General features: G+C 37.1%; 5 protein-coding genes across 7 annotated transcripts; 1 reads left to right on the forward strand and 4 right to left on the reverse strand.

The window, feature by feature from the left end:
• The first annotated feature begins 575 nt into the window (after nt 1-575).
• On the forward strand, nt 576-3813 carry LOC122053097. Of its 2 annotated transcripts, none has more exons than XM_042614974.1 (2): nt 576-787; nt 2937-3813. In XM_042614974.1, the coding sequence occupies exons 1-2, from the start codon at nt 658-660 to the stop codon at nt 3647-3649; spliced, it is 843 nt and encodes a 280-aa protein (XP_042470908.1). In that variant the 5' UTR covers nt 576-657; the 3' UTR covers nt 3650-3813. The 2 variants fall into 2 exon arrangements, with proteins under 2 accessions (XP_042470908.1, XP_042470909.1); XM_042614975.1 differs by lacking the exon at nt 576-787 and adding an exon at nt 828-1362.
• A 1710-nt stretch (nt 3814-5523) lies between these two features.
• On the reverse strand, nt 5524-6696 carry LOC122054200 (transcription factor SRM1-like). The gene is made up of 2 exons (XM_042616010.1): nt 6223-6696; nt 5524-5992 (listed from the first exon to the last, which is right to left on the reverse strand). The coding sequence occupies exons 1-2, from the start codon at nt 6618-6620 to the stop codon at nt 5794-5796; spliced, it is 597 nt and encodes a 198-aa protein (XP_042471944.1). The 5' UTR covers nt 6621-6696; the 3' UTR covers nt 5524-5793.
• Nucleotides 6697-7478: 782 nt separating this feature from the next.
• Nucleotides 7479-8364, reverse strand: LOC122053099 (germin-like protein 9-3). The gene has a single exon (XM_042614977.1). It carries the CDS (start codon nt 8216-8218, stop codon nt 7592-7594), a length of 627 nt encoding a protein of 208 aa, XP_042470911.1. The 5' UTR covers nt 8219-8364; the 3' UTR covers nt 7479-7591.
• Nucleotides 8365-8421: 57 nt separating this feature from the next.
• Nucleotides 8422-12186, reverse strand: LOC122053098 (N-carbamoylputrescine amidase-like). Its single transcript, XM_042614976.1, has 9 exons — nt 12014-12186; nt 10627-10675; nt 9767-9858; nt 9518-9669; nt 9382-9428; nt 9262-9295; nt 8966-9132; nt 8786-8882; nt 8422-8699 (listed from the first exon to the last, which is right to left on the reverse strand). Exons 1-9 carry the CDS (start codon nt 12097-12099, stop codon nt 8533-8535), a joined length of 891 nt encoding a protein of 296 aa, XP_042470910.1. The 5' UTR covers nt 12100-12186; the 3' UTR covers nt 8422-8532.
• Nucleotides 12187-12891: 705 nt separating this feature from the next.
• Nucleotides 12892-15728, reverse strand: LOC122053100 (ferredoxin, root R-B2-like). 2 transcript variants are annotated; one of them, XM_042614979.1, is made up of 2 exons: nt 15570-15728; nt 12892-13584 (listed from the first exon to the last, which is right to left on the reverse strand). In XM_042614979.1, the coding sequence occupies exon 2, from the start codon at nt 13574-13576 to the stop codon at nt 13121-13123; it is 456 nt and encodes a 151-aa protein (XP_042470913.1). In that variant the 5' UTR covers nt 13577-13584; nt 15570-15728; the 3' UTR covers nt 12892-13120. The 2 variants fall into 2 exon arrangements, with proteins under 2 accessions (XP_042470913.1, XP_042470914.1); XM_042614980.1 differs by having other exon boundaries at nt 12892-13612; nt 15570-15685.
• Nucleotides 15729-24678: the final 8950 nt, after the last annotated feature.

Raw genomic sequence — 24678 nt, forward strand, 5'->3', positions numbered from 1 at the left:
AGAAAATCTAGTATATTTTTTTATCCATTTGAGGTGAAAAAAAGAGTCGTGCTCAATTTAATAGAAAATATATTAGATTCTAATTATATGTATTGAATTTAAGATGAATTATATTTATTTATAAACTTTTTATATCTAACAAATATGAGAGACAATTAGGATATGGAGTGGAAAATTGAGTAAATTTTTTTATCGCTTAATATAATTCCTCTTAAATTCAACATCATTTAAAGAGAATTTAGTATATTTTTCATTTAATTGAGTACTATTTAAAGAGAATCTAATATATTTTTTATTTAAATAAGATAAAAAAAAAGTCATGCTCAATTTGATAGAAAATATATTAGATTCTAATTTAATACACTGAATTTATGAGAAATTATATTTATTTTTAGATTTTTTATATAAGAAATATGAAGAGTAATTAGATAAATCGATATTCATTATGTTTAGTTAGGGAGTGTAAAATTTTGTTTGTCATTAAGGATTACATGCAAATTTCCCCTTCATTATGAATAGGTGATTAGCGAATTCAAATAAGGAGGGTTTTGTTAGAAGAAGAGTAAACTATTGGGGTGTAGGATAAATATTTCCTATGATCCTAAAGAACACGATAATCGTTACGGAGAAGAAAGATCGAGAAAAAGTGGGCGGATCATGGAGAGTGCGAGAGAATCTCGCCGGCGAAGGATCTTGGAACGCGGATCGGAGCGCCTCGCCTTCATCTCCGGACAAGCTAGACTCGTTCCTGATTCCTCCTCTTCTCCTCGAGATTCTCACGCCTCTGGTGAGGTCCTCGCTTATCCTATTGCCATCTGATTCCGCTCCTTGATTGTTATTTTTAGGTCGATTTATTTCTTGATCAATGGAGAAGCTAATGTTCCTTTTGTCTTATATACCATTGTTGCATGAGATTCTGACTGACATATTTTGGCAACGATTTGGCTTATTTCATGGGTTTCATGTTGATGGTTCTTAGGGTTTGGTTGTTGGCTTATTTAGTAGGTGTCATGTGGATTATCGAGTTGCAATTGTGGGGCTCGACTATTATCCCTAAGGACTTACGCCATGGTAAGTCAGGACAGGCAGGTAATGCTAACACGAGAAAGGATGAAAGAGATGAATCTACTACTTTCCTCGCAAAACTGTCGAGGAACAAGGAAAGGGCAAGGTGCGTACCATTGTGGGAGTGTGGGTCATGAAAAGAAGCATTGTTAGAATTCCAATCAAACCAGGAAACTGGTTTGTGTTAGCCCTCTGTCGCGAGATAGGCCAGAAAAGGAGGACATGATGAAACGTTCATGAATGACCAGAAGGCGCAAGCAAAGGTGGGGAGATCAAATGGCTGCCAAGACTGTACAGGTGAGTGTCAGAGTGGATAACTACAGTTGGTCAGTCTAATTTGAGAGAATGTACTCAGCTCCGACATTTGTTTGCTTTCGTGAATTGTTTCAATGTTCGGTGAGACCAACTTGAAGGTAAAGTAGTGGCTACTTAGATTATAAACATAGGATATCAACCCACATGACATGAAAGTTACATATATTATTTGACATGAAGAAATTGAAGGGTGTTTTTTCTATATCCCAAAGGGGAGGGGGGAAGAAGCAAAGATCACTCATGTTACAAGAGTGAAAATCAGACCAAGTTTATTTCTTCAAGATGTTTTTATGTTCCTAATTTTAGTGTAACTTGATATTCATCAAAAATTGTTGGGTGATTTAAATTAAATCATAACATTCAATATCTTATTTATTGAATACAAGACCAAGTCATGAGAACAATAATTAGACTAGTTGAGCTTTGAAAAGGGATCTATGACAAGAACTCTCTTTTATTCAGAGTCTTTGTGTAATCAAGTTGGTAAATGTTTTTTTTGTAGACCAGAATCATTAATCTTACTAATGAAGCTGTGCATATCTTTTATCTTTGGAGAAGGAAACTTGTTGGGAACAATTTTAATAGATTTGGTTTCATCATCTAGTTTCAATTGGGAAGTAAAAGTGCAATGACGTAAAATAACTATTATGAGAACTAAATATAGATGGTTTTAGCAACATAATTCATTGTTGGTGGTGGTCTAGACTAGAACTTGTGATTCATTGAGCAGTTTTTTTGGGTTACGTGTGTGTGTGTGTGTGTCTTATGCTCAAGGGATCAACACACATTATAAAATCTTCTTTTGCCCTATTCTTATGGATATTTGTCATGTTGATCAAGAAATGAATTGAAGTATAGGGAAAATAATTCAACATATTTTTGTTTCTAACAAAATTTGAACTTTCTCTGAGGATCGATCTCGATATTAGAAGCCTATTGCTAATGTTTTGCAAATAACTGAGGAAAGTTAACATGCATCATGAAGCCTAGTGTTCCCTGTTTGGCTGTTTCCAATTCATACGGTTATTGTCATTCACGGCCAATTTTAGTAATTGGAACTACGACCAAATTTGATCATGCCTTTTATTGCAATAAATTAATATAAGAGTGTAGCTCGTTGGGAGAAAAAAATTACCTACCCTTTACTATAGTGTGCAGCAACTGCTATTCAGTATTTAGAGAAGGGGGGACTTGGTTCTACTGATGTTTTTGTATAGTGTTTCAGGATTTTATATTGCTTAATATATTTATCGATGCTGTGCTATGTAGAATAGACGGGATTTAAACTGAAAATATTTATAATTTATAATTTTTTTGTAAATTTACCACAAATGCAACAATAACTACAAGTATGTATCCCGGCTATGAGAAGTCAGACTTGTATTTTTGTATTATTGGAGCTAACTGTTGTCCATGTTAATAAAATACATAGCAATGAAAAAGAAATGATTGCAATTTCTTGACTACTGGGTTCCATTACTCTTGTGGGCTTTAAGCCTTTACTAATGCAATAACATTTTGGCTTTCTAATATTTATTGTCCTTATTTTATTGCAGTTGCTCCACTTACTGAGGTTGATGCTACAAATTATCACATATCTGACAAAATTGGAAGCAACAATGACCACAACACTGCAAGTGAGACGTTTGAATCTATAAAAGATAGTGCAAGAAGCAATGGACATCCAGCTCATGAAAGCAATGCAGTACTTGTTAGCAAGACGGAACATGACATTGATACAATTGAACAAGGAAACAATGATCAAGTTAAGCCACTTCAAACTGAAAGGGATACAAAACCTCCGAGCACTTCTATGCGTGAGAGTTCCTCGCAGCAGGTTGTGAGCACGACCAGAATGCATGCGAAGAAGAAGATGTCATTCTCATCAAAACAAGTTAGCCGGGGTATCTCTGCTTCAGAAACTATGCGCTTGGTTTGTGCGGTTATCATTGCTCTTTTGGTTGTCATGTCCAGACGAGGTTACACTCTTGCTAGTGATGTTGCAAGCAGCGTTTTGAGCTTCAAACCACTCTTCCTGGCAATGATCACTGATGTGACCATCATTCTATGGCTGCTAAAGACAACACAGCAAAAGGAAGAGAAAGAGAGAGAGAAAGAAAAGGCCAGAACTGGAAGAGACGAGTCTGGCTCAACGGACGTCATAGGAGATACCGTGGAGGCAATATTGGTTTTTCTGAAAGTAGCAACAGCTATCTTCATGGATTGCAGCATATGCGCTGTTTTCATTGTTTGTGGCCTTTGTTTCTGAAATCGTGTTGTTTGTTTGTGTTTTCTGCCAATAAGCCAACATAGACGACCTTGATAAGTCCGCTAAAACAGGTAGGTATTTTGAACTCTCAGACGTTCGTTCCTTGCGTCTTTGGAGAAAGTGAAAAGAAATCTTGCTTTTCAACGTGTTGAAATCTTTGCTAATCCTTTGAGAATTTGTAGATTATTGTTTCTTTACAACTGGTATCCAAGTTCTGGTTGACGTAATAGAACCACAGACGTCATCTCGCACGTGTGAAAACACTTAGGCGGATGGTGACACGCTTGCGTGAAAGCTGGCTACCTACTTTAAAATTGAATGTCAAGTAAAGAAGCTGCTAGACGAATACGCCAGCAGGCAATTAGCTGCAGCCCATGTGTTGCTAATACATAATTAATATGGGTCGGGCGTTCAGAAGTGGATCGGAACGTTCGTAGTTGATTCGGACATCTCAATTTCTCAGTTGATTGCGGCATTCAAATTACTCGTGGTTTTAAGTTGTCCCCCGTAACTGTCCTTTTTTTGTGAATTTATAGAAAATTTTTATGAGATTAAATTGGTCATATCATGAATGAATAAATACTTTTAGTCAAATTGATTATATATGCATTAGTAATTGCATTTAAGGTGGCGTTTGGTTCTATTTTTAGTAATAATGAAAATTAGAATAATAATATTTGGAATGACAATGAGTATAAGTATAGATATCATTTTTAAAAATAATTTTTTATTAGTTGAATATTTTCTATCGGAATGAATTAATTTTTTTTTTATCCTTAGAAAAAAATAAGAGAAAAAAATTAGATGTGAGAAAAAATTGAACGTGTGAAAAATATTAGAGAGAAAAAGATATAGAAATGATGAGAGAATGAAAAGAAAAAAATTATGATAAGAGAAAAGGAGAGAGAAAATGTGACGAGAGAGATTGAAAAGAGAGAAATTATGATAAGAGAGAAATGTGTTGAGAGAAAAAGTGTGATAAGATAAAATAAAGAAAAAGGAAATACGATATGAAAGATTCAAGAAAAAGAAAGTGTGATGATAGAAAAAACATTATCAGCCTGTTTGGAATGATATGGAATTCAATTCCTTTTAGAATTGGAATTGAATTTCATGCTTTGGAATGATTTTTTTAGCTAAAAATTGATATGGAATTCAATTCCAATTCCATCAAACAAGACAAAAATAAATCACACTTCTTTATGTGTGATTTAGATAGGGAATTCAATTCTCCATATTATGTCCATTGTGTCCTCATTCTCTCTTCTTTGTAAAAAAAGAAAAGAAAAAAGAGAGAAGGATAAAATAATAAAACATAAGAATTCCATAACTTAAGTTGCAATTCATTCCAAACATGAGAATTGAATTCAATTTATTATGAAATTCAATTTATAATGGAATTCAATTTAATTCCATGACTTAAGTTATTTCCAAACAGGGTGGATAAGAAAGGATGAGGAGAGAGAAAGTATGGTGAGAAGGAATGAATAAAAAGAAAATGTGATGAAAAAAATGAAAGAGAAAGTTGATAATAGAGAAAGCATGGTGAGAAAGGATTACGAGAAAGAAAGTATGATGAGAAAGAAAATACGATGAGAAATAATAAAGAGAGAGAGAGCATGATGAAAAAAAATGAAAAGAGAGAGTGCATGATGAGAGAGAATACATGATAAAAAAGAAAAGGATAAAAAAATACAATGAGATAGATAGAATGAGAAAAAAAAAATATAATGAGAGAAAGTACGATGAAAAAATGAGAAAAAATAAAATATGACAAGAAAGAACCGAAGAGAAAAATTGATATGAAAAAAAAATTAAACAAGATATTTTCGTCTAAAATAATTTAGATATATCTAAATGTTTAGATACGGTGAAACCCAAAAAAAAAAAATTGAATTCATCCCTATCTAAAATTTTAAATTTCATTCTAAAATCTAATTCTCGTTCCTATTATCAAACACAAGATTTATGATTCCCCATTCTCATACGCTTTACCAAATGCCACCTAATTAAATCATCGCTAATGCTATCTATCATGCCCTGTCTGGTTTCTGCTCTAATAAGATTACATTTTTCACACTTGATAGAAACAGAGCCAATTTAGACAACACTAAATTAAATATTTTCAGTTCATGAATTCTTCCTCATGGATCGGTGATATCATGGATACTCTTTCTTTTACTGCTCTCTCTGTTCTTTCTTCCATTGTTGTTCTGGCTCTGCCGGATGAAGAACTTCTGGGCGTGGCTGGCCACCTGCGTCGGCGTCCTCGTCTTCACCGCCCACCGCGAGATGTTCCTCCAGTCTCCCTTTCCGTACTTCGCCAATCCTTCCAAAAACGACCTAAATGAATCGACCAGGCACACAGTCATTAATTAATCAACATCTTTCCCCTTTTTAATAATATTTGTCTTTCTCGTTTCGTTTCCTTCCATTTATTCTTTTTTTTTTTTGTCGATTAGGTTGGTAGAAGCGTGGGAGAAACAAAGACCCAATTTAATTAATTATCATTAACCGACGACTATGTCAAGATCGCCGCCGGCGAGATTCATTACCAAAATTAACGCACTCACCGGTGCTCCTCCTCCGTCCACGGCACCCCACGCTTCCGCTCCTCTCCCCTTCCCCTGCTTCTGCCGCCGGGCGGCGGCGCCTGCTTCCACGCGCTTCCGTCAGATGGCCCTTCGCTGCCGCCGTCGCCGTCGCTCCCGTCGACGGCGTCCCAGCAATCGGGCACCTCGACCAACCCACGCTCGATCATGCGGCAGTCCTCCACCAGCGCCTGGTACCGCTCCCATGCCTCCACGGCGCTCCTCCCAGACAGCTCCGCCGCGATCACCGACCACCGCTCCGGCGTGCCATCCGGGTAGACCACCAGCGCCCGCTCGAACACCTTGTCCTCCTCCCGCGTCCACGGCCGCGGCGCTCCCATCTGCCTCCGGAACATCGACATCAGCTCCCCTTCTCCCATGGATCCCCTGTTCCAAGCCTCGGGCTCTGTTTTGCTGTCGCCCTGCACCTCCACGGTAGAAATTGGAAAGGGCGTCGCATTTTATTTATACCAGACCGAACCCCCGTTGCCGTCATCGACCAACACGTTTCGCTAATCGGGTTTTGGTGGGTGGGTGCGAGGATGGGTCCGCGGGTGGATAAGCTCCCCGTCCGCTGCGGCGCACGCGCGAGCCACGTCGGCGGAGCGAAGGTTGAGTCCGAATCCGACGGCTGACGCTGTCGGGAATCGAGGATGTCGGCGTGGGTCGGCCACCGTGGGGCCACGCGCGTGACGCGATCTTACTATTTCGACCTCACCAATCCAAGGTTTTGGGCGCGCGATCCTCCCGTTCGACACGTGTCCGTTGTCCTATGTGGCGGGCGATGCGCGACGTCAGCTGGACGAGGGTGATTGGCCAGCGCCGTCATGCACCGAAAGGCGTGCGCCGAAACGTGGCGGATCTAGCCGTTTTTTTTTCGGAGTGCGTTTGGATGGCGTGGCGATCTTGGGCAGGTATTGGGCCGACTTGTGAAAGCACGTGAATGATTTAGGGGAACTGATCTAGTAGATTTAGCTAGTTTGCTTAATCGCTAGCTACTTAAATCTTATTTGACTCTGCTAGATCAAGGCACTTATGCGCATAACCGATTGTTTGCGAACGACTAATAACACTAAACTAGGGTTGTTGATGTTAGCTCCTACTTGTTCCCGGCCGTCTCGACCCAACCAAATCGATTCGGATGATATGGTTCAGTTGAGATCTGCATTCGGGTAGTTTAGCTGATGCCCTTAGTTTATTTTGAAGCAAATTTAACTTCTGGAAAACGGTGTGTTTTGATGTTTAATGAGACAATTAATTAGCCTCTTTCGTCTTTTTCAATCATTAAGTTCTTATTTCAAGCACGACGGTCCTTCAGAAACATTGAACCGGCAAAATAACCTCTCGCGCTTCACTTGGGGCCTCGAAGGCCGGCCTTGAGCTTCTGAACTGTCGCCGCGTCGGTCTTGAACGAAGCTGCAAGTATACCGTCGTCGATGTCCACCCCGAAGGTGCTCTGGGGAACAGACACAGTGCCAGCATTGGCGCTGCCGAATGCCGACACGGCTACGGCCGGTCCCTTGCCACAGTTGAACTGGAAGTGCACGAGGCCCTTGGGGAACACGAACGCGTCCCCGCGCTGCAGTGATCGAGTGTAGAGCTTGTTGGCCGTGTCCACGAATCCAACCTCCAAGTTGCCCTGCATCAGCAGCAGCAGCTCGGCAGCGCGCGGGTGCGTGTGCAGCGGGTTGACGCTTCCCTGGGGGTACGTCAGCACGGCCATCGACACGCTCTGCCCGTTCAGCGCCGGGAAGTTGCTCATGCTGGCTTTGGTCACCGTGAAATTGTCCGGCGGCAGCCGACCACCAACCACCGACCGGAGGCCGCTGAAGGCGAAGTAGCTGCCGTCGACGGGAGTACCCTCCGGCGGAGGGATGAAGTCCACGAGGATGTCGGGGTCACTCGCGAAGGCAGAGTACCGGAGAGCGCCAGTGGCTAAGAACAGGATCAGGAAGGCCAGGACTTGTTTAAGAGCCATGACTTTTAGCTGCCGGTGATGTACACGTTTAATTAGCAGCCGTATTTATAATAGCCTTTGTGGATGGAGGGGAACTCTGGAGTAGTGAATTGGTCGAGGACGTCCTCGAGGAGAACGAGAAGAATGCCAAATGCGATACCAAAATGCTCAACCCCAGCTGCTAAATGAATGCTTTGAAGTTAAAAAATAAACAAGGCACCAGATGTCGGAAATATCGATTGCATGATGTGAAAGTTTTCCAATGATTGGTTCATTATGACAACCAATAATTATTTTCAGGATTTATCGGATAGTGACACATTAACATCCATCGATTATTTGGAGCCATCGAGGGTCAACAACACCTTGTACAGGTCTGGACGCCGATCTCTAAAAACCCCCCAACTGTGCCTTAGAGTTTTGATGTAATCCAGGTTAAACTCCGCAACCAGAATCTCCTCGTTCGTGTCGCTTGCAAGTGCCACTATTTCCCCAGTAGGGCCTTACCCAGGAAAAAGAGAATATTTATTTTCGCATATTCGATGTAATGGCATCAGCAAGAAAAGGAGAAGATAGGCCCTCGTATACCTGCAATGAATGAATTTCCATAGAAAGTGATTGTGCTAGCACCATGCTCTGTTCTAATTGTCTCCTTTCCGATACGGTTAGAAGCTGCCAGTGGAACCTGAAACATCAAACCTAACACGATTATAACGATCGACAGAACTAGTGAGAAGGCCGGTGATGAATAGTTCTACAACAGTTTACCAAATTAGCTCCCGCGTGACCTTGCATTACACGCTTCCAATGTTCACGAGAATCAAGCTCCTGGTCTTGTGGTTCAGATCCAATGGCGGTCGGATACAGTAATATCTCTGCTCCTTGAAGGACCATAGCTCTAGCAGCTTCGGGGAACCACTGATCCCAGCAAATTGCTGCAGCGAAAAGGCACAAAGTTCCTCAAACCAAAAACACTTGCATAATAATGCAGTAATGATGATAATGCTTGGCTGCTAAACATAAAGCCAGTGTAAACAGCGTGAAGCTGCAAGCAATTTACTTACCCACACCAATCTTCGCAAATCTGGTGGAGAAGACCTAATATACAATGGAAGAGAAAAACAACATTATAGATATATTTATTCTGCAGTGGAAAATACCACGCATTTGGTAATGGTATGCACCTTAAAGCCAGTGTCACCTGGGTTGAAATAGAACTTCTCCTGGTAGCCTAATCAGAGAATCAAATCAGTTTTTGATTAGAAAGGGAACTCATAGAGGGAGAATAAAAGATGAACCCATCAATGCAGTAATCCCTGCCTGGTCCATCTGGAATATGTGATTTCCTGTATAATCCTAAATCTGTCCCATCTGCATCAATTATAGCTACTGAATTGTAATGGGCATTATTTTCCTCCTCAAAAAAGCTCACAGGTATTACAACACCCAACTCTTTAGCAAGTTGCTGCATCCTGCACAATCGAATGCAGAAGCAGGATATATGATAATTTTTATAGCTTCTTCATAAAAATCGATAAAGTTTAATACTTGCAGAAATGTTCATTTCACCTTAGAATTGTAGGATGCCCTTTATAAGGCTTGGCACGTTGGAAATAATCTGCCCGTTGGGCTTGACAGAAATAATAACCTTCAAAAAGTTCCTGAAACATGACAACATGATGCAGGAGGTCAAGCAAATTAGATAAATTTTCTAACTAATTAATAAGAAACAAACAATTTTGACGAACAAAAAAAGTGCTAAAATAAATGCAAAATGCCATGTTTATTTATACCATCAAAAGTGTTTTCTAGGTAGGGAACATATGCATCTCCAGTGAGGAAGAAATAAGAGCATGGCTATTATATGAGTGTTGATTATTATAAAGACTAAGAAGATGCTGATGCATCTCCAAATATGATTCAACATTAGAAAGTGTTTGGACTTTCAATACTCTCACCAACTACATAGAATGAAGTTACTCAAGTGGATTGACCTCAATGACTTTCGAGGAGGATGGCAGGTCAAACACATATTTGAAGTTAAATAACAGTAAAAATACCCAAATAAAGCCAATGAAATGTCCATGTGCATAGTTTGTAGAAAGCATCCGAAACAACAGAGGATGAGATAATGCTCCACAAATTGGAAGGCCACAGGACATACAAGCCAAGATTGTCATGGAAATTTTGTATTCGTTAGATGAAGTTTGTTAGCCGAGCCTACCTAATGGGATAAAGTTTGGTTGGTTGTTGTTGTTAGATGCAGTTAGTTAAATTAACATCTTAAACTGAAAAGAAAGAACCGTTCTCAATCATCAAGATAGAAGACATTACCAAATTGAATTGGAATGTGATTAAATGAAAAGACAAGTATATTTAGGACATTGACATTATACTATGCTGAAGTATGAAGAAATTCCTTTACGCACCTGAATAAGTATGATGTTTGCCCCCTCTTTATGAGCAGCTCTAACCAACCTGCAGAAATATGTTAAAAAAATTAATAAGAGTGAAAAATCAGTAGATGAATTAAATGCTATGGACATAAAGTATATCGGACCTAAGAGCATCCACATCAGAATCCTCATTCAAAATCTAAAATTTAGGGGAAAAAAACTACTTTATTAAATTTAGATATCCAATTTTCACTACACAATGCATCAGCTTCCCTATAATTTACCATATATTTTTCTTTTTAATTATTTTTTCTCTTTCCTTCATATTTTTTTATTATTAGATGGAGGAGAGAGAAATCTTTTATTATTAGAGGGAGGAGAGAGAAATACTATTTTAATGTTTAGGGAACGAAATCCATTCCCTAAATTTAGAGAACTACTATTCATGAAATGTATATTTAGGGAATGGGTAGGATAATTGATGCAGATATTTTTTTATGCAAAATATAAAATTTAGAGTAAAAGTTTAGTTTAGGGTAATTGATATGGATGCTCTAAGCATTTTTCATTCTCCAAAGATAATGTTAATATAATGTGCCTCGGAAAAAACACTACCTGCCAACTGTTAGAATTGAATAACAAAACTAGATAGAGGATTCCTAAAGATTGACAAATGAGATTTTATTATCCAAGTGTGCTATGTTCTTAAATAATTGACAACTATAGCTCATCACCATTGTTGTTTGTCTCTAATACCAGAATTTATTTTTTAGCAAAGAAATTCACATAAAATGAAACCTCTTCGAGATATACATGCTTGATGCAAACTCAGAATTTGCCAAGGGATTCTTGAAATATAATGTTCAAATGTAAGTCCTCATAGGGAAGTTCCACAATAAATAAATAAATAAATAAATAAATAAATAAATAAGGATAGGTAACAAGATTTTTTGCACCAAAGACACTTGGAAAGATGTTCACACCAATCAAAGAATGAAAACACAATCTAGGTATGCAGTCGGCTAGGTTTCATTGGTAAATGACAACGCAACTCCCAAGCTCTCATTATGCGAATTGCGGATTCTCGCTAGGAAAGTTATGGAGAACTTAATTAACCTCGAAAAAGAACTCCGCATTCTTTGATAACACGTTTCCGAAATGAACAACGGTAAAGATCGTCTCAGAGTAGTTTAACCATGGATCTTCCTCCAAATTTCAAATTTAACAGTAAACCGTTCCTCCTCCCCAGCAACTAAAAAATCTTTACGAGTGTATCTCAAAAAACTCAAAAGGAAAGGTTTCTCTTTCTATCAGCGAGAGGGACGGAGTATAAATATCCCCGAAAAAAAAATAGACAGATATACATTAAAAAAAAAAAAAAGAAACACACTTGTAGAATCTGGTACGACGAAACTGATACCTTTCGGCGGTGTCGACGTTCTCTGAGACGGTATCCGAGCAAGCGAACTGGAGAGCGGCGACGACCACCTTCCTCGCATCCGCCATGTCTCTGAGCCCTCTCCTCCCTCAACCTAATTCCTCTTTCACGCTTCCGATCGATCTTCGGATAGGCGGGCGGCTGATCGAAAAAAGATGGTGTGCCGCCGCTTAAGTGTTTTGGCCACTTAAGTGTTGGGACCCACACATTTTACCCATGTCGGTCGTTCTTCTTGATGCGTCAATATAAACCGATAGATTAGAAATTATATAAAAATTAATTTTATGTTAAAATAATTTATTATTATGGATTTTTAAAATTACCAAAATTTATCAAAAATAAGTTAAAATAATAAAATCAGTTAAATTGTTAATTAAATCATTTTATTATACTAGTCAGCATCAGGCCATCTGCCACCGGCGGTCACGGCGCGTGGAATATATGTTTTATTTTATATATTTTTAAATATTTGATTAAAATGAAGATAATTTTAAATTAACGATCAAGAAAAGTAGAATCGGGTTCTTTTAAAATTGTATCATAACATTCAACAGAAATTTAAACTCTCGATTGAGGCGTTACACTTTAAACCTTCAAATGCAACAAGTTTTCAGTACCTGATTTACATACAAAATTTTAATACTCAAGTGAATAAAAGTTCAAATAGTAAAACAAAATTCTAAAGGATTGTACTATTGGTTAATTACAGAATGCATGTGAGCTAAAGCAATTAATACCACCAAATTTTTAAAAACTATTAAAAAAAAAACAGTTATTACGTAGTCCCAAACGATTTTTTTTTTTAAAAAAAAAGAAAATACAATAAAATATCACAAGAGAAAATGGTTTCAACACAAGAGTGAGGCGCCGTTCGAATTGCTACCATAAATTGCAACGAAAATAGACCTTTAGAGTCTTAACACAACAGTCTTGTATCAGCCACAGCACAGATTAACAAAGAGAAAGGAGTTCAATAATCTCACTTAACAGCCGCACGTCTCTCGTAGCAAATGAACCCCAATTGAAGAGTACAAATCGCTTATTATTTCAGCCACATTAAAGATAGAATGGTGGACTGACTAGAACTAATCAATAGAGTTCGCTTTCCTTGTGGGTGTGGATAACAACATCGGATTTGGGGTAGGAGACACAAGTCAAGAGATAACCCTTTTCCATCTGTGTTTCATCAAGGAAGGAGCCATCGGACTGATCCACTTTGCCGGACACCATTTGACCAGCGCATGTGGAGCATGCCCCAGCTCTGCAGGAGTATGGCAGCTCGATTCCAGCATCCTCAGCTGCATCGAGAATGTAGGTATCACCTGAAGCTTCAAACTCATGTTCAACCCCCTCTGGGTCAATCAGTTTCACCTTGTATACTGCCATAGCAGAAGCCCTGAAGTTGTTGGATACCTTGAGCGCTGATGCCTTTGAGATGCACTTCAAGGAGCTTAGTGAGGACGGGCTCTTAATTAGCTGAGAGGATGGCTGGAGCTTGACATGGCTCCGAAGTGGGCAAGCAGATGAGAGAGAAGTGGTTGACATCCTGCTAACTGAAAAGGATGGACAAAGGAACAGGTCCTGTCAAAATGTTAAGAATCTAATCCAAGGGAATCAAGAACTCTTTACATGCATGGGCTTAAAAGTAGAAAATATAACCTGCAACGAATTTGAAGTGACAATCACATAAAGATTATTTGCAGGTTCAAACACCACATATCAAAAGGAAACGAAATGCAAGTGGCCAATAGAATTTTGACAGAAACACTACGTAAATACAACATATTTTGACATCAATGCAAATAAGTCTACAAAATACCAGGAATCATAATAACTATCACTGTCATGAACAATGACAGAATTTGCCTATTAGCAATTTAGCATGAATCGGCTAGAATACCATGTCCAAAATGCTCAAGTCCAAATTGATTATATTAAGCCAGCAACTTCAACTGTTTGGGATTGAATAGTCACAACCTGCCCTACTTAGTTTTTGCCATGACTAAGGATGACAATTTCTGCCCTGTTATATTATAAATGATTTGTGTCGGTCATGTCAATAAAAAAATATATATGGTATAAGATTAACTAAGTTCTCTAAAGAATCATATTATATGACAAAAAAGTTAATAATAATTTTAAAAATGAACTATCTTTATAAATGAGGACAATTCATGTAAACTAATTTATATATTCGGGGGGTTTCTGTTAATTATATCTTGGGTTGGATTGAGTTGCTTTATCAGTAGTTTTTAAGATTGCCAACCCTAGTCATGATCAAATGTGTATATCTTAGCCTAATATAACCTTAGTCATCAACATGTGAGTGATAGTAACAACATATGATGCAACCATTTCCATCTAGTCACTTCATCAAGCCTGAGAATAGGCTCTAATATGATTTGTCACTAGTTAACAACATGAGAATATTAGCTAACTTGATAACCGTGATCACATGGTCAAAACTTCCCAATTTGGAGTTTCATTGAAGTAAACCCATATGGGCATCATCGCCCATATTAGTCAGAACAAAACATCCCAATCTGGAGTTTTGTTGTAGTAAACCCATATGGGTATCATTGCCCTTATTGGTTAGAATAAAGCATCCCAGTTTCGTTGTTGTAAACCCATATGAGCCTCGTTGCCCCTATTAGTTAGAACAAAACTTTCAGCTAAATGTGTCATAAGTTCATAGCAGCATCTGCCATTTCAGTCCACATTGCACAAATCACCAATTTCACCCTAGAAGACTAAAAAAGAAGTCAAGTTTAGCACTAACTATTAGGACATGATTACATAGATTCCTGTTGTTATGTTGGATCACAGGTGTCTATGTGAGATAGAGGGCCCTTTCCAAATAGTTTAGGCTGATAATAAAATCTTGACGCAAACCTTTGATACCCTTAATTCCCAATCACAAAACACAAACTTTACTAATAATAGAAGTGAGACTGTACGGGAGCTCAGAGAATCACAACATAAACATTAGATGTTCCAATGAATTAAACCGCACAAGGTTGCCCGATAGCTGAGAATCAGGTATCTTCTGATTATTCTTACGCTTGTTGTAAAGTTTTCAAATAATTATTACCCGTAAACTCCAGTAGAAACAGTAAAGTAAGTCTAACAGTACAGAACATATCCCCGAGACCCTGACAAGGACTGCTCAGAGCATTAGAAACACAAAACCCAACAAGTTCCACAGGAGACAAAGTTCAAAGAAGGCATCTTGTTGTCCATTAATTTCTGGGGAGGAAGAATAAACAAAAATCAAATAGAGACGCGAAACAAGAGGGTGGGAAAGGGACTAACAAAAAACAAAGCGAAAACGATCCAAGCTGAAAGGATGAAAGCCTAGAGAAACACTACATGTATCCCATATACGTACCGTAAAAATATCAAACCCTAGGAATCAAACACGGGGCTCCGACAAAGATTAATCAAGAAACAAACATCGTGGAAAAAAAAAACGGCGTCATCAATCGCATAACAAGAGCCAAAGAAGCAAGATCTTCCTTCGTAGATAATAACTCCTTACCTTACAAATGAACAGAACCGCCTGGGAAGGCCGATAGATCAGTAGATCACCGGCGTACGACGATGAAGGAAGGCAGCGGAACAACCCAACAAGAAACGCGGTGCCTGCCTTTGCCAGAGTCGGCTCGCTTTATCGTCCTCGCTCTGCCCCCGATTCAATGTATCGAAACCGGATATGGATCCTTTACAAGAAGCCAACCTTGGAATGACAGAACAACAGCTGATCCTCCCCGTTCAAGGCTAGGAATGCATCATTTAACGGTAGATATGAGAAGTTGTGCGATGTAAGTAAAAGTCAACTTGGACTTGATCCTTAATCTAGTGGATGATTGGTCACCCAAGGATCAAACAACGGGTCTAAACCGGAACCATAAGGTGCGCGTACCCACACGCCTCTGTTGTTTACGCGGCCGCCTATTTGAACCTTCCACGGGCTCCACGGATGCGTGACCAATTGCGGAGTGAGAAGGTGTGATAATCGTCATTAAAGTATTTCCTTAATGGTGACCATCCAGCTGGCAATTGGCTTAATTAGAGAAACATGTGAAAAAAAAGGGTCAAATCTAACTGCAGAAGCTATTAACTAGCTTTTTATAACATGTTTAAACTATTGATTATCATCTACACTAAAGTTAACCGTAGCTGTTATACTTTGTAAACGTTTTAATTTTTATATATTAGATAATGATTAAATTATATTCATTTGAAATAATAAAATCTCTATTATTTATTTTGTTTGTTAAAATATTATTTAAATTAAATTATTATTTAAAAAATTAAAATTAAAATAATATAAAATCATTATTATAAAAATTAGCAACTAATTTCTAGCTTCTACGTATTAAAAAAAAAAAAGAAACGAAAGAAGGAGCAAACTAAAACTTTCTTGCATAAAATTTATATGAGCCAATAAATATCTGAATTAATTACAAAACATATTGGGAAGCTGCTTCAACGTCCACACTTGCTCTCGATCCCCAGCCGCTTGCCGTCGTCGACCATGGCCTTGCGGGCTGGCCCCAGCCCTTCGGCCACCAACCTCTCGAACGCCATCCCCGGCGAGTATTCCAGCAGGCTCTCCTCCACTCTCCACGTCTCGGCTATGCAAACCCGACCCGAGCCCATCTCCACCCGGTGCCGCTTCAGCCTCGCGTAGGCGGATCCGCCGCCGTTGCTCTGCTCCTCCTCGACTCTCTTCGTCTTATTCCTGTCCGCCATTGCCTCCGCAGGGAGGAGGCTGCGGAGAAGAATTTAGAGGCGAGAGAAGCGAAAGGGACAAGGACAGGGGAAGATAAAAAGGAAAGGGGAGATCGGGCGGGGGAGCGGAGGGCACGTATGTGGTCGGTTTCATATGGCGCAGCGAATGAATACGTGTTGAGTTGGAGAGCCGGTGACGAGCGTCGCGTTGTGTGGCGACGAATGGAGGAAGAGAATTCGATCCGGGCTTGGACCGATGGCTTTGCTGCAACTGATTGCCGTCTCCTTCAACCAATCGTTTTGTGGATTCTGATTCGTGCAATTTGGTATTCTTTTTAGTCTCCTCGGGCCATCGATCGACACGACCAAGGTGATCGAGCTGAACCGGTGATTTTCAACGATAATCCTGTCTGTTTAAATCTATTAATAAAAGTCCAGTAGACAATTTCGAGAACTGTTTTCTGTGCAATCAAGAACAAAGTGACAAAAGAACCGGCACCGAAGCTATCGCAAGTATTATAATTTCTTCATTTTGTTTTTTACTTTAATGAGTTTGGTGATATTTATTTAAATGATTTTTAGAATCGTCACTTTGCAAATGACATTTATTAGAATCTATAGCTTTCGATAGAATCTGCCACCATCCCAAATTACCCTAACTTAGCTAGATTCGAATTGATTCTGCCCGAAAATAGTAAAGTCGATTAGCTGGGAATATGGTTCAACTGTAGACCAAATGAATGCTCCATGCCGTCATGCGTAACACAAAGAGTGTTGTGTCGGAGCGTCGGAAAAGAGGTATCCGACGTTGGTATTTTGATGTTCAAATCAATGATCAAGTCATAGCAAGCCGAATAAATAGTACTAAGAACATATAAAATGTACCTCCGCATGTAGAAGAAGACTTCTTTCCTTAAATAAGCCCTCAAATCTCTATGATTTGACGGTTTCAAAGTTTCAAAGTTGTGATTTTCTACAAGATATTCTCTGTTCTTCGTGACACAAACTTTCAAAAAAGTGTATAGAGTCGGGGCCAACCATGGGCCAGTCAGCCATCATTCAAGAGGGTCATCCACTCGGCGTGGCTGAACAAACATAGACAATGACACGACCTTCACTTTGTTGAAGATCAATACCAACACGTTAACGGATAAGAATAAAAACATATGGTTGAGAATAATTTTCTCATTCAATGGATAGAATTTAATAGATAGAAATTAGAATGTGTGATTTAGAGTATTCCTCTTATTTAATAGATAGGATTTAAGATAGAAATTAAAATGTGTGTGGGTGGGAGTATTTCTCTCATCTAATAGATAGGGATAAAATTTTGCTATGGATAGAATTTAGTTTTCTGATAACTATGTATCTTGCATGGTGAGTACTATAAATACTCCCCCTTGCATTCATGTTCAATCATCCAACGGAAAATAAAAGTATAGAGTCTTCAAGTTAAAAGTTGTTCTTCATCTTCCTGTTATTTTCCTCTCTAAAATTGTGAGTGATCCTCAAAAATATTGTAGTGTCTTTGAAGTGTGAATATAATACAAGTAATTTATTTACTTGTTTATAGTCCAATTTTTCAACAATTGGTATCAGAGCTGAACGATCAGGGATTATTCTTGGTGGAGTTATCTTGAATCGTGAGGAGGTTTATATTGTACAAGGTTGTTAATCAAACTTGTTCAGTATAATCAAAATCTTTCCGACACGATGGGCGACCTTCAAGTAGTAGGAGTCAAGAAGCTCAACAACAAAAACTATAACACGTAGACAACATGTATGGAGTCCTACCTACAAGGTCAGGATCTTTGGGAGGTTGTTAGTGGTAGTGAAGTCATGCAACCAGCAGAAGATGCTAATGACATCTTGCGAAAATGGAGGATCGAAGTAAGTAAAGCAATGTTTGCTTTAAAAATCACAATTGAAGAAGAAATGTTGGAGCACATCCGAGATGCCAAAACACCAAAGGAAGTATGGGATACCTTTGCTACACTTTTTTCAAAGAAGAATGATGCAAGATTGCAACTCCTGGAGAATGAGCTACTAGCAATAGGGCAACGTGATAAAATGATTGCCTAATACTTCCACAAGGTAAAGTCGATATGTCGCGAAATTTCAGAATTAGATCCAGCAGCTCCTATTGGGGAAACCAGGATAAAGAGAATAATTATCCATGGTTTTAAACCAGAATATCGAGGATTTGTTGCTGCTATACAAGGATGACCAACACAACCATCGCTTCTTGAGTTTGTAAATTTACTTGCAGGCCAAGAAGCTATGACTAAGCAAATGGGAGAAGTCTCGCTAAAGGGTGAGGAGGAAGCGCTCTACACCAATAAAAGTAAGGGCAACTTCAAACAGCATGCTGGTGATGGATCTAAAAAGGATGGTGACAAAGTAAAGAATTATCAAGGAAATGAAGTTCATTGTCCAAGGAGAGCCCCACAGAATCATGTCAATAATAGAAAGTTTATTGGCAAGTGTTACTGTTGGATCGTGAAGTTTCGCTAGAGGGGGGGTGAATAGCGATTATGAACGATTATAAAAATTTCGACAAGAGTAAGCGCAGCGGAATAGACGAAATTAAAACAATGCTAACACAATAACCAATTTTACTTGGTTCGGAGCCTTTGGCAACTCCTACTCCAAGGCCCGCACACGAGGGTGCTTTTGTTGGGCAATTCACTAGCAATTTGAATAATCATTTTATAATTGAAAGTACAGTTGCTAATGAAAAATAAAGCAATACTGACAGAGGAAGAAATCAAAAAGAAAAGAGTGCATTGTCGGAGCTTTGCGGCGTCGTAGGAGCACAGAAGAGCAGATCGTCAATTCAGAGTTGTTGTTGAAGCTCCACCCCTACCCCCCTTCTTTTATATGAAACTCGGGGCGTCCCGGATCCCTTCCGAGCGCCCTGGTGGGACGTGGCAGGTCCAACCAGTGAGCTCCACGTGGTGACGACGCGTTTGGATAAACTTTGCCTCCCGGGCGCCCGGACCACCTTTTTCCAGGGAGCACCTTTCCTGCAAAATAAGGTTAGTCCGAGGCAAATATATAAATTATAACCTGCAAAACAGAATGTTAGTTCAGTTTATAGTTTAGCAAAAAGAGTATGACTTAGAATCCGTCTTTCCGAGACCGGAATCTAGTCATGATCTCGACTTAGATATCCCAAATGGATCTAAGCCGGATCGACGCCTAATGTTCCCTTCCCGGGAACGCGTCCTCACAGCCACTCCCTTCCAGTGACTTACCTTTACTCACCTGCCAGACGTCCGGTCAGCCCTTCGACCCGTCTGAACTTCTCGCCAAGCGCCCGATTAGCCCGTCGACCCGCTTGGACTTCTCGCTAGCTATCCGGTCAGCCCGTCGACCTAGCTGGACTTCTCGCCAAGCGTCCGGTCAGCCCGTCGACCTGCTTGGACTTCGTGCCAGACATCCGGTCAGCCCGTCGACCTATCTGGACTTAGCCTGCACACTCGACCAGAGTGTTAGATCACGACAAATCTAACTTAACCTGATTTGTCATTCATCAAAACCTGAGTTAGACCGTTAGTGCTAACCGTACCAACAATCTCCCCCTTTTTGATGGAATGACAACCTGGTTAAGTTAGTGAAAAATATGCTAGAAAAAAATCAGCATGAGATTTAAGTTAGTTTTTAACTTTGACATTTTGTTCTAGCATGTGGTTTAAGTTAGCTTTTAACTTTGACATTTTGTTTCTCTAACTTAACCACCTATCCCTCCCCCTTTGACATTCATCAAACAAGGACATAAGTTAAATACTCAAAAATACAGAATACAGACCAAGTTAAAATGTAAAGAATGATGTTAAGTTAACTTGGGGGAGTTTAAACTTTTGAAGATTTGATTGGCTTTAGTTTTTAGAAAATAGCTAAAAAAAGTAGCTAATTTTTAAAGATCATTTTTGCAAAATTAATCAAATTTTCAAAAATGACTTTGCAAAATCAAAGAGACTTTTCTAATCAGAAATTTGAAAAAAAACTAAGTTTCCAGTATAAGTGTATACGTTTCAAATTTTAGGATCAAGTTTTAAATTTTTCAAAATACGTTTCAAATTTGAAGTATTTTTCAAACATAAGTTTTCAAAATCAAAATTTTAAGGTTAAGTTTTCAAAACTATAATTATCAAGAAAATTTTCAAACATAAGTTTTAATTTTGAAACACTTTTCAAATCTGAAAAATAAAAAAAAATTCAAAGCTGAGTTTTTAAAAGATATTTGCTTTTCAAAACTGACTAAAACTAAGTTTGCACCAGATTCAAACTCTTAGTTTATAAGATTTAATTGAAGAATTTAGTTTTATATAAGCTAGTTTTCAAAAATAGGTTTATAAAAAATTTGAAACATAAGTTTTCAAAATTAAAGATTTCAAAACTAAGTTTGAAAAATCTACTTTTCAACACTGACTACGTTTGTTAAAACTTTAAATTCGATAACCGAAATTCAATCTAAAAATTTTAGAAAAGATATTATGTTGAAGGTGGAGAAAATAATTTTTGGTGTTAAGTGTTAATTTAATCCTCCCCCTAAACCTGACATCTAAAATAGCTGTCTAACCAATTAGGTACTTACTGACTATCAGAAGATAGCAGCTTTCATTTGGTTAGTCAAGTTAAGTTCATTGTAATCAGTTAGCGGTTGACTAAACTGAATAACTTAACTTGATTAATATATGTTTGGTATTTAATGTCCAGACTTATTTTGATGCACTGACATAAGCATCTTAAGTCAAGTGGCCTATGCATCTCACCTCTTTCTATGTATGTCAATCATAAGCAAGGTAAACCTAGAGTGTTGATGAGATACTCAGATACTAGTCCTGGGGGAACATGATTTCTAAAGGGATTTTTTTAGTCTAAGGCTAAAATTGTTTTGAAATTCTAAAAGTAGGAAGGTTTTAAAAACTAAAACAATTTTAACCTAGAATTTAAAACAATTATTTTTGAAAAATAGTTTTGAATTTTCTAAAGTCCTAGTCTATTAAGCACATTCCTAATTTTCTACGCAGATTGCTAAATTTACTTTCAGGGAGTGGTTTTGTGAATATGTCAGCTAAATTGGATTTGGACTCAATGTATTTCAGTTCAATGTCCCCTTTAGTAACATGATCCCTGATAAAGTGATGCCTAATTTCAATGTGTTTAGTTCTGGAATGATGCACTGGATTTTTTGTTAGGTTAATTGAGCTAATGTTATCAATTAAGACTTTGACATTTGTAAGGTTCAAGTTAAAATCTTTTAGGGCGTGCATCATCCATAATAATTGTGCAACACACTCTCCTATTACTATATATTCTGACTCAGTTGTGAATAAGGTAACACAGTGTTGCTTTCTACTAAACCAGCTGACAAGTGATGGACCCAATAATTGACATCCGCTACTTGTGCTTTTCGGTCTAATTTGCATCCAGCATAATCTGAGTCAGAGTATGCTATTAATTCAAAATTATTAGTCCTAGGATACCAAATACCTACATTTGTTGTTCCTTTAAGGTATCTAAAGATTCTTTTGACTTGAGTCAAATGAGATTTTTTAGCACAGGTTTGGTATCTGGCACACATACTAACTGCAAATAAGATATCCGGTCGACTTGCAGTTAAGTATAGTAGGCTACCTATGACACTCCTATAGTGTTTTAGATCAACTGATTTTCCATTGAGATCATCATCTAGGATTGTGTTTACTGTCATAGGTGTTTTTATCTCTTTAGTGTTTTCCATTCCAAATTTTTTATTGATTTGTAATCCTAAAAAGTAGGTTAATTTGCCTACCAGACTCATTTCAAACTCATGTTCCATTAAACTTGTAAATTCATCTAAAAATTCTGAATTTGTTAAACCAAAGATTATGTCGTCTACATAAATTTGTGCTATAAAAATATCTTCTTTTATTAATTTGACAAATAAGGTTGGGTCAATTTGACATTGATTAAATCCTTTAGAGATTAGGTAAGACGTTAGTCTTTCATACCAAGCCCTAGGTGCTTGCTTAAGTCCATATAAGGCTTTCTTCAATTTATAGACATAATCAGGGTGTTCTAGACTCTCAAACTCAGGTGGTTGTCCTACGTAGACTTCTTCTTTTATTAGTCCATTTAGGAATGCTGACTTAACATCTATTTGGTATAGTCTAAACACTTTGTGTGCTGCATAACTTAGTAACATCCTAATGGACTCTAGTCTAGCCACTGGGGCATATGTTTGGAACAACCACTATCCAAAATCCACTTAGTTTCCTACAATAGGTAGGAATTGTGGTTAGTCTAACTATTGGACTTTAAAAAAATTAAGTTAATACTTTTTTAAGTTAAAAAAGTTTTAATTTTTAAAATAATTTTTAAGTTAAAAACAATTTAAGTTTTAAAATAATTTTTTTTAAAAAATAAATTTTTAAGTTAAAATTAAAAATAATTTTTAAGTAACAAAAAGTAAGTTTTAAAATAGATTTTTTTTTTAAAAAAAATAATTTAAAATAAAAATTTTAAGTTAAAACACAATTTAAGTTTTAAAAAATTAAGTTAAAAGAAATTTAAGTTTTAATTAATTTTTAAAATGAATTTTTAAGTTAAGTTTAATTTTTTAAAAAAAAATTTAAGTTAAAAGAATTTAAGTTTTAAAATGATTTTTAAGTTAAAAAATTTAAGTTTTAATTTTTTAAAATAAAAAAATTTAATGTTTTAATTTTTAAAATAATTTTTAAGTTAAAAAATTTAAGTTTTAATTTTTAAATAAAAAATTTAAGTTTTAATTTTTAAATAAAAAATTTAAGTTTTAATTTTTAAAATAATTTTTAAGTTAAAAAATTTAAGTTTTAATTTTTAAATAAAAAATTTAAGTTTTAATTTTTAAATAAAAAATTTAAGTTTTAATTTTTAAAATAATTTTTAAGTTAAAAAATTTAAGTTTTAATTTTTAAAATAATTTTTAAGAAAAAAATTTAAGTTTTAATTTTTAAAATAATTTTTAAGAAAAAAAATTAAGTTTACGATTAATTTTAATTTAATTTAATTTAATTTTAATTTAATTTTAATTTCTTTAGTCATCTCACCCGATCTATGTTTTCAATCAGGGAATCCTATAATTTTGTGAGATAAATTAGATTCAATTTTAGAGTTTGTTTTTAACTTGTGTTAGATTCAGGTTTAGCTTTGGGTTCAACAAATAGACATTCTCTGGATAAACTTCTGGGTTATGGTGAGTCACTCGGACATCATTAAAGTAACCATGCCTTCGAGGTTTTCCAAATAGTCCTATCCACTGGACTTAATACAAAACCTTGGTCTAACTGGTTATGATCCATAAAGGGTAGCTTCGGTCAGTTTCACTTAGCCAAATGCACCAGGTCGAAGTCATATCTTCCTAGACATGCATAGACTAAGCTTCCCTAACGTACTATCATCCAAAATTTCACCAGTACCATTTTTCAAGTTAAACTTGAACCCTTTTTAACTAATCATAATTACTCTGTCGGGTAGGTTGGTTAGGGTTACCCTGCCGGGTAGGTTAGTTTTGGAGGTGTCAGCTATTCTGGAGCCTCCCCTGAATTAATGACCATTAATTTAATTTTTAGTTTTCGGTTTATGTCTATTTCTTTTATAATTATATTTTACTTGGTGATAGTTTACATCATTGGTTTGTATTGGGTTATTAATGATTTAAATGTTTTATTTGAGTTCGACTTATATCCGAGTCCGATTTTATTATAACATGCTTTTTGATTATTTAGTATTAAGTCTAAATTTTTTGATCTAGTAGTAATTTTTTCTAACATAATTTTTAAATTATTAATTTCTAATTTTAACGATGAATTCTCCTCCTCAAGTGTTAGATCTTGAGTTGGTTTATTATTTACAACTTGATCCTTGAGGATTTGATTTTCCTCGAG

This window comes from Zingiber officinale, chromosome 3A (genome assembly GCF_018446385.1).
Source record: "Zingiber officinale cultivar Zhangliang chromosome 3A, Zo_v1.1, whole genome shotgun sequence".
Lineage (NCBI taxonomy): Eukaryota > Viridiplantae > Streptophyta > Magnoliopsida > Zingiberales > Zingiberaceae > Zingiber > Zingiber officinale.